At 45.3% G+C, this 12,638-nt stretch overlaps 1 protein-coding gene across 1 annotated transcript in view; it reads left to right on the top strand.

The window, feature by feature from the left end:
- LOC310959347 (uncharacterized protein) overlaps window positions 1-12,638 on the top strand; it is a gene marked incomplete at both ends in the record, with an annotated part of 38,236 nt that overhangs the window by 9,771 nt on the left and 15,827 nt on the right. Inside the window, 14 exons of the mRNA XM_083930652.1 lie at window positions 1,814-1,932; window positions 2,047-2,199; window positions 3,515-3,688; window positions 4,391-4,564; window positions 4,649-4,763; window positions 5,293-5,480; window positions 5,567-5,688; window positions 9,136-9,205; window positions 9,335-9,495; window positions 9,585-9,693; window positions 10,445-10,576; window positions 10,651-10,857; window positions 11,888-12,025; window positions 12,105-12,228. Coding sequence (XP_083786778.1) covers window positions 1,814-1,932; window positions 2,047-2,199; window positions 3,515-3,688; window positions 4,391-4,564; window positions 4,649-4,763; window positions 5,293-5,480; window positions 5,567-5,688; window positions 9,136-9,205; window positions 9,335-9,495; window positions 9,585-9,693; window positions 10,445-10,576; window positions 10,651-10,857; window positions 11,888-12,025; window positions 12,105-12,228 — 1,986 coding nt within the window. The remainder of the gene's footprint in view (window positions 1-1,813; window positions 1,933-2,046; window positions 2,200-3,514; window positions 3,689-4,390; window positions 4,565-4,648; window positions 4,764-5,292; window positions 5,481-5,566; window positions 5,689-9,135; window positions 9,206-9,334; window positions 9,496-9,584; window positions 9,694-10,444; window positions 10,577-10,650; window positions 10,858-11,887; window positions 12,026-12,104; window positions 12,229-12,638) is intronic.

Below are 12,638 nucleotides of genomic sequence, written 5' to 3' on the forward strand. Positions count from 1 at the left end.
CCAACAACACCAACAACACCAACAACAACAGCAACACAAACAACACCAGCAACACCAGCAACAACAGCAACAACAGCAACACCAGCAACACAAACAACACCAGCAACAACAGCAACAACATCAACACCAGCAACACCAACAACACCAGCAACACCAGCAACACCAGCAACAACACCAACAACAACAACACCAGCAACAACACCAACAACACCAGCAACAACACCAGCAACAACACCAACACCAGCAACACCAGCAACAACACCAGCAACAACAACACCAGCAACACCAGCAACAACACCAGCAACAACAACACCAGCAACAACACCAACAACACCAGCAACAACACCAGCAACAACAACAACACCAGTAACAACACCAACAACACCAATAACACCAACAACACCAGCAACACCAACACCACCAGCAACAACACCAACAACACCAGCAACAACACCAACAACACCAGCAACAACACCAACAACACCAGCAACACCAACACCACCAGCAACAACACCAACAACACCAGCAACAACACCAACAACACCAATAACACAAACACCAACAACACCAGCAACAACACCAACACCAACAACACCAGCAACACCAACACCACCAGCAACAACAGCAACAACACCAACAACACAAACACCAACAACACCAGCAACAACACCAATAACACCAACAACACCAGCAACACCAACAACACCAGCAACAACACAAACACCAACAACACCAGCAACAACACCAACACCAACAACACCAGCAACACCAGCAACACCAGCAACACCAACAACACCAATAACACAAACACCAACAACACCAGTAACAACAGCAACAACACCAACAACACAAACACCAACAACACCAGCAACAACACCAACACCAACAACACCAGCAACACCAACACCACCAGCAACACCAACACCACCAGCAACAACAGCAACAACACCAACAACACAAACACCAACAACACCAGCAACAACACCAACACCAGCAACACCAGCAACACCAACAACACCAATAACACCAACAACACCAACAACACCAGCAACAAAAACAACACCAATAACACAAACACCAACAACACCAACAACACCAGCAACAACACCAACAACACCAGCAACACCAACACCACCAGCAACAACACCAACAACACCAGCAACAACACCAACAACACCAATAACACAAACACCAACAACACCAGCAACAACACCAACACCAATAACACCAGCAACACCAACACCACCAGCAACAACAGCAACAACACCAACAACACAAACACCAACAACACCAGCAACAACACCAATAACACCAACAACACCAGCAACACCAACAACAACACCAACAACACCAATAACACAAACACCAACAACACCAGCAACAACACCAACAACACCAGCAACAACACCAACAACACCAATAACACCAGCAACACCAACACCACCAGCAACAACACCAACAACACCAGCAACAACACCAATAACACAAACACCAACAACACCAGCAACAACACCAACAACAACACAAACACCAACAACACCAGCAACAACACCAACACCAACAACAACAACACCAGCAACAACACCAGCAACAACACCAGCAACACCAACAACAACACCAACAACACAAACACCAATAACACCAGCAACAACACCAACACCAACAACAACAACAACACCAGCAACAACAACAACACCAGCAACTCTGTAAATAAATGTGTGAACGTCTCTGACCTTCTTCTCCTCCTTCTTCTCCTCTTCCTCCTCCTCCTCCTCCTCCTCCTCCTCCTCCTCCATCTCTTGTCCTCCATCAGCGGCCCAGAAGGTGTGCCACCTGCAGGGCATCAACGTCACCGACTTCACCCGGGCCGTCCTCACCCCGCGGATCAAAGTGGGCCGTGAGGTGGTGCAGAAGGCGCAGACCAAGCAGCAGGTGACAGTAACCGAGTGACGGCACGATAAAGACACTGGAAACATAAAACATGTGAGAGTACATCTTTCTCCATCCTCCTCTTCCTCCTCCTCTATCCTCCTCCTCCTCCTGCAGGCCGACTTTGCGACGGAGGCTCTGGCGAAGGCGATGTACGAGCGCCTGTTCCGCTGGATCCTGGCCCGGGTCAACAAGACGCTGGACAAGAGCAAGAGACAGTCGTCGTCCTTCCTGGGGATCCTGGACATCGCCGGCTTTGAGATTTTTGAGGTGAAGCCGAGCGCACAACAACATTTAAACACCACAGCCTCCGTTTTACGTGTCACTGGCGTCGGGGAAGCGACCGCAGAGCCCCGCCGGCTGGAGCCCCACAATTCCCGCAGTGCCCACTTGCCGTTTTAAGGGCTCACACTGGGCCCAGGTGATCGGTGCCGTGCTTTAGGGCCCAGGCCCGTTGGCACACACACTGAAATGATCCGCGCCTCGTCTCAACTGCTTGTTGCTTATACGTCATCACCCCTCTAAGGGCGCACTCCCACTGTGCCTCCGTCCCGTGCCCCGTGCTTTAGGGTCCTTGTCCCCCCCTCCAGGCCCGTTTGTACTCACACTACCTGGGCCTCGGCGAATGCTTCTTGCTGCCTATACGTCATCACGCCGTAACACGTCACACGCATTGATGACGTCATGGCAATGCGTGGCTTTGTTTCCAGATCTTTCCGTAGACCTCTGAGTTTTTGTGCGTCTTGTCGACTGTTTTTGAATCTTTTCATCGACCAAATCTGCAGTAAACACTCCACCTCCGCATCACACCGACGTGAACCTTTCACCGCCATTGTTTGAAATGTCCGCGCATGGTCCCTCCTTCTTTTTTCTACGTCCCAACAGGCGCACAGGAAATGACCTCAGAACCGCCGTAGGCCTCGTGCTCGTACACGTTCGCACGCTCGTGCTCGTACACGTGCAAACGTGCTTTACTAAAGCCCACCTCTCCCAAACGGGTTGCGGTTCCAAGAGTCTGAAATGTGTTTCCTCAGGAGGGGGTCTGGAGTCTCCCTTAGAGAGAGGGGGAGAAGTTCAGCATCCGTGAGGAACTCGGAGTAGAGCCGCTGCTCCTTTGCGTTGAAAGGAGCCAGTTGAGGTGGTTCAGGATCATCTGGTAAGGATGAACCCTGGGCGCCTCCCTAGGGAGGTGTTCCAGGCACGTCCAGCTGGGAGGAGGCCTCGGGGAAGACCCAGGACCAGGTGGAGAGATTAGATCTCCACACTGGCCTGGGAACGCCTCAGGATCCCCCAGTTAGAGCTGGTTAATGTGGCCCGGGAAAGGGAAGTTTGGGGTCCCCTGCTGGAGCTGCTGCCCCCGAGACCCGACCCCGGATAAGAGGCTGAAGATGAGCTGAAACGTAAATGTAACGTAGGCACATGTTAATGCGTCGCTGGTGGAATTCCGGGGTTAAATCTGCAGAGTGAGTGGTCGGCCATGTTGGTTTGTGCGAGGGGCCTCATGGTTGGACTCTGCTGGGGGGGGGGGGGGTCCCACATATTTGAGCTACGCCCCTGAACCCGGCGCCGTTTTCTCCCCCTTTAGGACAACTCCTTCGAGCAGCTGTGCATCAACTACACCAACGAGCGTCTGCAGCAGCTCTTCAACCACACCATGTTCGTGCTGGAGCAGGAGGAGTACAAGAGGGAGGGCATCGAGTGGAGCTTCATCGACTTCGGCCTCGACCTGCAGCCGTGCATCGAGCTCATCGAGAGGCCGGTCAGTCATCCGCAACTTTTTAGGAATTGCACTTGTTCACAAAGGTTCTTGGCCGTGAGACAGCAACTCTCAAGAGAGGAGCCGTGACTTGCGTGGAGAGCAGAGACTCACTGATATTCTCCAAAAACCTTTAAGCTATAAACGTTTTTTAGTTGTATTTGTGTGAAGTCTTGAATAATCCCAGCTGCAGTGAAGGTCTCACTGTACATTTATGGTATTTAAAGGTGAAAACAGGGACGACGTGACGGGGAATCTGCTGTAAAACTGAGTTGGACAGATGGATGGATGGATGGATGGATGGATGGATAGATGATGGATAGATAGATAGATAGATGGATGGATAGATGATGGATGGATGGATAGATGGATGGATAGATAGATGACAGATAGATAGATAGATGGATGGATGGATACCTGATGGATAGATAGATAGATAGATGGATGGATGGATGGATAGATAGATAGATGGATGGATGGATGGATAGATGATGGATGGATGGATGGATGGATGGATGGATAGATGATGGATGGATGGATGGATGGATGGATGGATGGATAGATAGATAGATAGATAGATAGATAGATAGATAGATAGATAGATAGATAGATAGATAGATAGATAGATAGATAGATAGATAGATAGATAGATAGATAGATAGATAGATAGATAACTCAGATCTGAGTCTATGTGTCCCTGTGCAGAACAACCCTCCGGGCATCCTGGCCCTGCTGGACGAGGAGTGCTGGTTCCCCAAAGCCACCGACGTCTCCTTCGTGGACAAGCTGCTGAACACCCACACGGGTCACGTCAAGTTCTCCAAACCCAAGCAGCACAAAGACAAACTGATGTTCACCGTGATGCACTACGCCGGGAAGGTGAGGCTCCCCCAAGGCCCCGGATCCTCTTTTGTCCACTGTCAGAAAATAAAAGACTAACCCCCGACAAACCAACTCTTCCAGGTGGACTACAACGCAGCCAGCTGGCTCACCAAGAACATGGATCCTCTGAACGACAACGTGACCACGCTGCTCAACAGCTCCTCCAGCAACTTCATCCAGGACCTGTGGAAAGACGGTCAGTCCCGAGTCAGGTCCTCACTCTGGCTCTTTAACCCTCTGTCCGAGTGTTTGTTACAGTAGAAACGGCATCCGGAGCAAAGAAGGAAGTCAGGTGACATCAGAGCGTCAGATCCCCGTAGGGAGGAGGGTCCAAGACCAGGACTCTGACCTGGAGAACCGGGGTTCAAGTCCTGGAAGAACCGAGACAAACCACCTTCATCTGATCTGAACCAAGTCCTTAAGTGACTAAACTTAACCGTCACCTTTAGAGACTAAACTTAACCGTCACCTTTAGAGACTAAACTTAACCGTCACCTTTAGAGACTAAACTTAACCGTCACCTTTAGAGACTAAACTTAACCGTCACCTTTAGAGACTAAACTTAACCGTCACCTTTTGTCGTCTAAACTTAACCGTCACCATTAGTCGTCTAAACTTAACGGTCATATTTCCTAAGAACCCGTTGATGAGAACACGTCGCCTCATTAAACCAAAACATCTGTCGCCATAGTAACTAAATGCGGTTTGAATCCCTCCCGTGTCAGCGGATCGCGTGGTCGGCCTGGAGACCATGACCAAGATGTCGGAAAGTTCGGCGCCAACCAAATCCAAGAAGGGCATGTTTCGCACGGTGGGTCAGCTGTACAAGGAGTCCCTGGGCAAGCTGATGACCACGCTGCACAACACGCAGCCCAACTTCGTCCGCTGCATCATCCCCAACCACGAGAAGAGGGTAGGTTTTCAAACGCATGCGTGTGCACGATTAGAGCCGAAGCTGCAGTGTGCAGACGAGGCGCTGAGTCTGCTGCTGTGCCGCAGTCTGGGAAGATGGACTCCAACCTGGTGCTGGAGCAGCTGCGGTGTAACGGCGTGCTGGAGGGCATCCGCATCTGCAGGCAGGGGTTCCCCAACCGCATCGTGTTCCAGGAGTTCAGGCAGAGGTGAGCGAACCGTGCGAGAACACACGTATACAGTAATCCCTCGTTTATCGCGGGGGTTACGTTCCGAAAATGACCCGCGATAAGTGAAATCCGCGAAATAGAAAACTTTTTTTTTTACAATTAGCAACTATTACATGTACTGTATACAAATACAGTGACTCACGTGTAGGCCGTTTCACTGCTCTTCAGACTGGGCCGCTGCATCCTGACTGCGCTCTGCAGTGTTCTCTTCTTCTGAAGCCCGCGGTGCAGGTGTGTTTGTTCGGGAGAAGAACATAGTGATAGGCAGCTGTTGTCGCTCTTTTTTCTTCTTTGCAAAAAGATCCTTGTACACCGACATGCCACCATCGATTACGTTGGAGAACTGTAATGAACGGCTCATCAAAGGGTCCCATTCCTCAGCTACTCGCTTAAGTTCAGTGGCCATTCGCACCATGGTTGCTAAGCGACCAAGCGTTAGTCCTTCCTCCTCATCTCTCGTGTCCTCTTCTCCCTCTTCTCTTTCATCGTCGCTTTGTGGCTTTGTCATTTCTGCCAGCTCTGCATCGGTCAGCGGCTGTGCGTCTCCATCAATCAGGGCGTTTATGTCATCCGGACTCATGTCATTAAAGCCGTCTCCTCCAATCTGTTTAGCCAGATTCACAGCTGTTTCTACGGCAGAGTGGTGGACCTCGTCAAGCGAGCCTCCGGTTGCGTTTTGCACTGCCTCTGGCCATAGTTTTTTCCAGCAGGCCTTCAGAGTTTCCGTTTTCATTTCCTGAATGGCCCTCTGAATGTTTTGGAGACACGATGCGATGGTGTATCCACGCCAGTAGTCCTTCAGTGAGAAATCTTGATCCGAGTCCATAGCGTCAACAAGATGTTGCAGGGTGTTGCGCGTATAGAGAGCCTTGAAAGCACGGATGACTCCTTGGTCCATGGGCTGAATCAGGGATGTAGTGTTTGGCGGCAGAAATTCGATTTGCACACCATCATATGCCAAATCATTACCGTGACCTCCGGCGTTGTCAAGGAGCAGAAGCACTTTAAAGTCCAGTCCCTTTCCTCTCAAATAACACTTGACCTCCGGGATGAAACAGTTTTTGAACCAATCCAGATTGAGCGCTTTTGTCATCCAAGCCTTTGCATTGTACATCCAGTAAACAGGCAAATCATCCTTATTTTTGTTTTTCAGCGCCCTGGGATTTTTAGACCTGTAAATCAGCCCCGGTTTAATCATGAAACCTGCGGCATTTCCGCACATAGCCAGGGTCAAACGGTCTTTGTGAACTTTAAATCCTGGGGCTTTGGCTTCTTCCTGCATGATGAAGGTGCGGGAGGGCATTCGTTTCCAAAATAAGGCAGTCTCATCCATGTTAAAAACTTGTTCGGGCTTATATCCCCCCTCCTCAATGATCGCCTTGAATTTATTGTTCACGAAGGCTTCTGCCTCAGCGGTATCCGCAGACGCCATCTCACCGTGCAGACAAACATTTTTAAGTCCAAAGCGTTTCTTAAACTTTTCAAACCAGCCCTTGCTTGCATTAAATGCGCTTGGCACTTTGTCAGCAGCACTTGCTGGGGGCCTGGCATCCTCTCCCACTGTGTCAGCAGCACTTGCTGAGGGCCCGGCATCCTCTCCCTCTTCCCCGTCACTGACAGCAAAGTTTTCATACAGCATTCTCGCTTTTGTGCAGATAACGTTTGTATCCAGGGTTATGTTTTTTTTCCTGCAGTCATTAATCCACAGAGCTAATGCCGTCTCCATCCGTACCATGGTCTTGTTGCGGACAGTTACAACCCTTTTTGCATTCGTATTAAAATTGACTGCTGCTGTCGTCCTTATGTTTTTTTCCTCCTTCTTTATGTAACGAACGGAAGATTCATTGATTCCGTAATGGCGAGCAACGGCTGCATAGCTTTTACCTTCCCTTAGCATGTCCAGAAGTTTAACTTTATCTGAGATAGGTAGCATCTTCCGCCGTTTGGGCCCATCCGCGGGTGCTTTTGTCGGTCCAGGCCGTTTCGTCGACATTATGGATTTAGGAGATGTTCGAAATTACAAGATAATTTGGCCAACTTAATGTAAATTTGCCAAGCTGTTTTATGTACGTACACATAACTGCACGAGACGACAAAATGATAGCACAATTCGTAGCATGTTTTGATACAAGAAGCGGGAGTGAGTTTTTAGCGAATCAGAATGCAGAGCACAATGCACCAAAAAAAAAAAAAATGCATTATGAAAATCCGCGAAATAGCGAATCCGCGATAAGTGAGCCGCGAAGTGGCGAGGGATCACTGTACTGATTATTCATGTTATTTAGAGGTTGCTATGGTGATATTCAGACTTCTGTTTGTAGCCGTGTTGTGGCTACGGACGTGGCTAACAGTGAATAGCTCGGGGCAGTACGGTGAAGGCATTCAAAGGTCTTTTTTAACCACTAATGCTGCTGAAAATAACAGCAAACCTCTGCAGCAGCATGAGAAGAGTCCCTACACACACAACAAAGCACCAATGGGCTCCTTCCACTGTACTGGACTTTACTATGAGAGGAGCTGGTACAGGGGCCAGTAGGTAAGTCTTTAAAACACTCTTTAATAAACTCTGGCTTCACTAACTACGCTGATGATGCTTTGTTGTGTGTGTAGGGACTCTTCTCATGCTGCAGAGGTTTGCTGTTATTTTCAGCAGCATTAGTGGTTAAATATAGGCGTCAATTAATAAATGTGACCAAAGAAAGTGTTTGAATGTGACTTTTGTTTCTGCACTTTTAACTAAAGTCACATTCAAACATTTTCCAAGAATTTCCCGTCACTCTTTTAATAAACTCCACAAAAAGATGCAAAACCACCACAAAAAGATGCAAAACCACCACAAAAAGATACAAAACCAACACAAAAAGATACAAAACCATCACAAAAAGATACAAAACCACCACAAAAAGATGCAAAACCACCACAAAAAGATACAAAACCACCACAAAAAGATACAAAACCACCACAAAAAGATACAAAACCACCACAAAAAGATGCAAAACCACCACAAAAAGATACAAAACCAACACAAAAAGATACAAAACCATCACAAAAAGATACAAAACCACCACAAAAAGACTTAAACCCACCAACAGGTTCACTAACTACGCTGTTGCTGCTTTGTTGTGTGTGTAGGGACTCTTCTCATGCTGCTGCAGAGGTTTGCTGTTATTTTCAGCAGCATTAGTGGTTAAAAAAGACCTTTGAATGCCTTCACCGTGCTGCCCCGAGCTAATCACTGTTAGCCACGTCCGGCTGTTAGCATCTCTCCTGGATTTCTACGTTAATAGTAATAAAAACTGTCTCCATGGTGTATTTGATGATCTAAGTGCTGAAAAAGACCCTGGGATGATTTTACAGCAGACTTACACTTTAAATGAATCATGTTCATACGTGTTCATGACGACAAAGTGTTTTGGTTGTTTGCAGGTATGAGATTCTGGCCGCCAACGCCATCCCCAAGGGCTTCATGGACGGGAAGCAGGCGTGCTGTCTGATGGTGAGACGCATGTTTGTTTTGAGAATACCTGCAAAACCTTCTAGGGTCTTTGAGAGGAAGTGGAAAAGCATCATTTGAATGTGAATTCACTGGTAAACGGGCGCGATGTTTGTCCACGCTCTCCTGCAGGTGAAGCACCTGGACCTGGACACCAACCTGTACCGCATCGGTCAGAGTAAGATGTTCTTCAGGACCGGGGTTCTGGCCCAGCTGGAGGAGGAGAGGGACATCAAACTGACCGTCGTCATCATCGCCTTCCAGGCACAGGCACGAGCCTTCCTGGCCCGCAAGTACGACGAACCGTTCTTCTTCTACTCTGGTTTCTACGCTTTCACCTCAGAAGCAGATCTGAGTGTTTCTGGTCTCTGCGTTTTTTCAGAGCGTTCAACAAACGTCAGGCACAGCTCACCGCCATGAAGGTGATCCAGAGGAACTGCGCCTGCTACCTCAAACTCAAGAACTGGCAGTGGTGGAGGCTGTTCACCAAGGTGTCACACACACACACACACGCATGCATACACACACACACACACACGCACACGCACACACCAATGTTCAATGTTGCATGTCTTTGTCGTCATTTTGCATCTTTTTATATTGATTTGCAGCTTTTAATTGTACTTTTGCATCCTTTTTGTGTCTTTTTGTGGTTATTTTGCATCTTTTTGTCATTTTTTCATCTCTTTGTGGTACTTTTGCATCTTTCTGTAGGAGTTTTGTGTCTTTTTGTGCTAATTTTGTATGTTTTATGTAGTAGTTGTGCATGTTTTTGGAGTTATTTTGCTTCTTTTTGTACTAAAGTTGCATCATTTCTATAGTAATCCTCCATCTTTTTATAGTGTTGCATCTTTTTTATTGTTTTTTTTATCTCTTTCATAGTTTTGCGTACCTTTTACTAGTCATTTTTTATTCTTTTTGTAATATGATATGTTATTAGCATGTTAGTGTAGCTGAAGCATGCTAACACCAGCTTTGATTTGGGCTGAATAATAGCATTAGCAAGCTAACATTTGCATATTTGTGTCCAGCGTTGACGCCACTTAGTTGAGGTCTTTTTATCTGCCGCCAGTACGATTACAAATGTTTATAATTTCTGCTGAATCAGTTGTTCTGATCTAAGAGAAAGGAAGTTGATCCTTTGTTTATCATGTGAGGCCTTTACAGATGTTTGTAGTTGTTTGAACTTCTTATTGAAAGTGAACCCCGGCTGAGGTGAGGGTTTTCCCCCCCGTGGTTCAGGTGAAGCCGCTGCTGCAGGTCACCAGACAAGAAGAAGAAATGGGTCAAAAAGACGAGGAACTAAAGGCGGCGAAGGAGACGGCGGTGAAGGTGGAGGCGGAGCTGAAGGACATCTCCCAGAAACACAACCAGGTAACAGGCAGTCACGTCTTTATCCTGTTATTTTAATCTTAGAAGCTCCAGAAATGACTGAAGTGTGTTTGCAGCTGATGGAGGAGCGCGCTCAGCTGGAGACCAAGCTTCACGCAGAGACGGAGCTGTACGCCGAGGCGGAGGAGATGAGGGTGCGGCTGGAGGCCAAGAAGCAGGAGCTGGAGGAGGTGCTGCACGAGATGGAGTCCAGGCTGGAGGAGGAGGAGGACCGCGGCAACGCCCTGCAGCAGGAGAGGAAGGAGATGGAGCAGCAGCTGACGGTGCACATTAGCATTACTGTTATTACCACTGTTATTATTATTATAAGCAGTATTATTATTGTTAGTATTAATATAAGGTTTTATAGTGTTATTAATTTATTTATTATAGTTCTGATTGTGAGTATTGATATAAGTATGAGTAGTATTATTAATTTATTTATTTATTATCATTATTATTGTTAGTATTAATCTAAGATTTAGTAGTTTTATTAATTAATTTATTAATTATAATTATTCTTATTGTTAGTATTAATATAAGGTTTATTAGTTTTATTAATTAATTTATTATAATTATTACTATTGTTACATAGCTTATCAAGAGTTCAGATATTTTTATTTTTATTCTGTTGTATTGTTTAGCTTTTTTATTTTTAAAATGTGACAAATAAATAAAAATAAACTATTTTTTTATGTTACAATAAAATCGTATTTTTTAATTCATAAAATGTTAGAAAACAGAAAGAAAACAATGTAAATTATAAGATTATTATTTATTGTTATTCTTATTAATCTTATTATAAAATAGCCTTTTACTACTTTTTTGTTTTTTTGTCTGTAAAATGTTAGAGAATATATTTTTAATAGAATTTACAGTTTATCACTTTGTAGTTGAGTCGATAAATTGTTATTAAATAATAGGAAAATAATTCAATAAATTAAAAGAAATATTACTCAGCCTAATATGAACACATGGTATTTTATTAAATAGTAAGAAAATATTTAAAAAATTAAAATAAATAAAATAAATAATAAACATGAACACATGGTATTTTATTAAATAGTAAGAAAATATTTAAAAAATTAAAATAAATAAAATAAATAATAAACATGAACACATGGTATTTTATTAAATAGTAGGAAAATATTCAAAAAATAAAAGAATTTAAATAAAAAACAAGAGCACATGGTATTTTATAATTTGGTTGCAACCACCAATCATTTATTTATTGATTTATTGTGTACATATAAGTAGTGTAGTATAGATGCGTGCAGTGGCAAAAGCACCTGACCCCTGTGCGCTCGCCTGCAGCTGATGGAGGCGCACATCGCCGAGCAGGAAGACGCTCAACAGAAGCTGCAGCTGGAGAAAGTGTGTGTGGAGGGAAAGGTGAAGAAACTGGAGGAGGACGTCCTGATCATGGAGGACCAGAACAACAAGCTGCAGAAGGTAGAAGAAGGATTTGATTCTTGTGCCGCGGACGCTGTTTTAAGGACGCGACACGCGCTGAACGCTGGTGTGTTTTCAGGAGAGGAAGCTTCTGGAGGAGAGGATGGCCGACATGAACTCCAACCTGACGGAGGAGGAGGAGAAGTCCAAGAATCTGAGCAAACTCAAGGCCAAACACGAGTCCATGATCTCCGACCTGGAGGGTCAGACACACACGCACCACATGCTCTCACATAGTTAGATATGAAGTTCATAATTTACTTTGTCTTATAAACCAAAAACTGACATCAGAGGGTTTTAGTTTCATTTACACAAAGGTCATTTTTCTTTATTTTGAATTGAAATGAACAAACAATTAGAATTTCTTGTAGAATAGAATATAAAAATAAACACGGTGTGCAATAGAAACCTTTATTATTATTGTTATTATTATTTTGTATATTTTAACCAACAGAGTTGTGGAATCACAAATCAAGTCTCTCTGAATTCAGGCTTTTCCCGTAAATTTGGACTCATGAATTTGATATTTAGCCTCTAAAACTACAAGATTTTAAATATTTTAGCTGAGAAATCAACTTTAATAATCTTCAAAGTGGCCAAATATTATAAACAC

This window comes from Echiichthys vipera, assembly GCF_963691815.1.
Source record: "Echiichthys vipera genome assembly, chromosome: 17".
NCBI classification, from domain to species: domain Eukaryota; kingdom Metazoa; phylum Chordata; class Actinopteri; order Perciformes; family Trachinidae; genus Echiichthys; species Echiichthys vipera.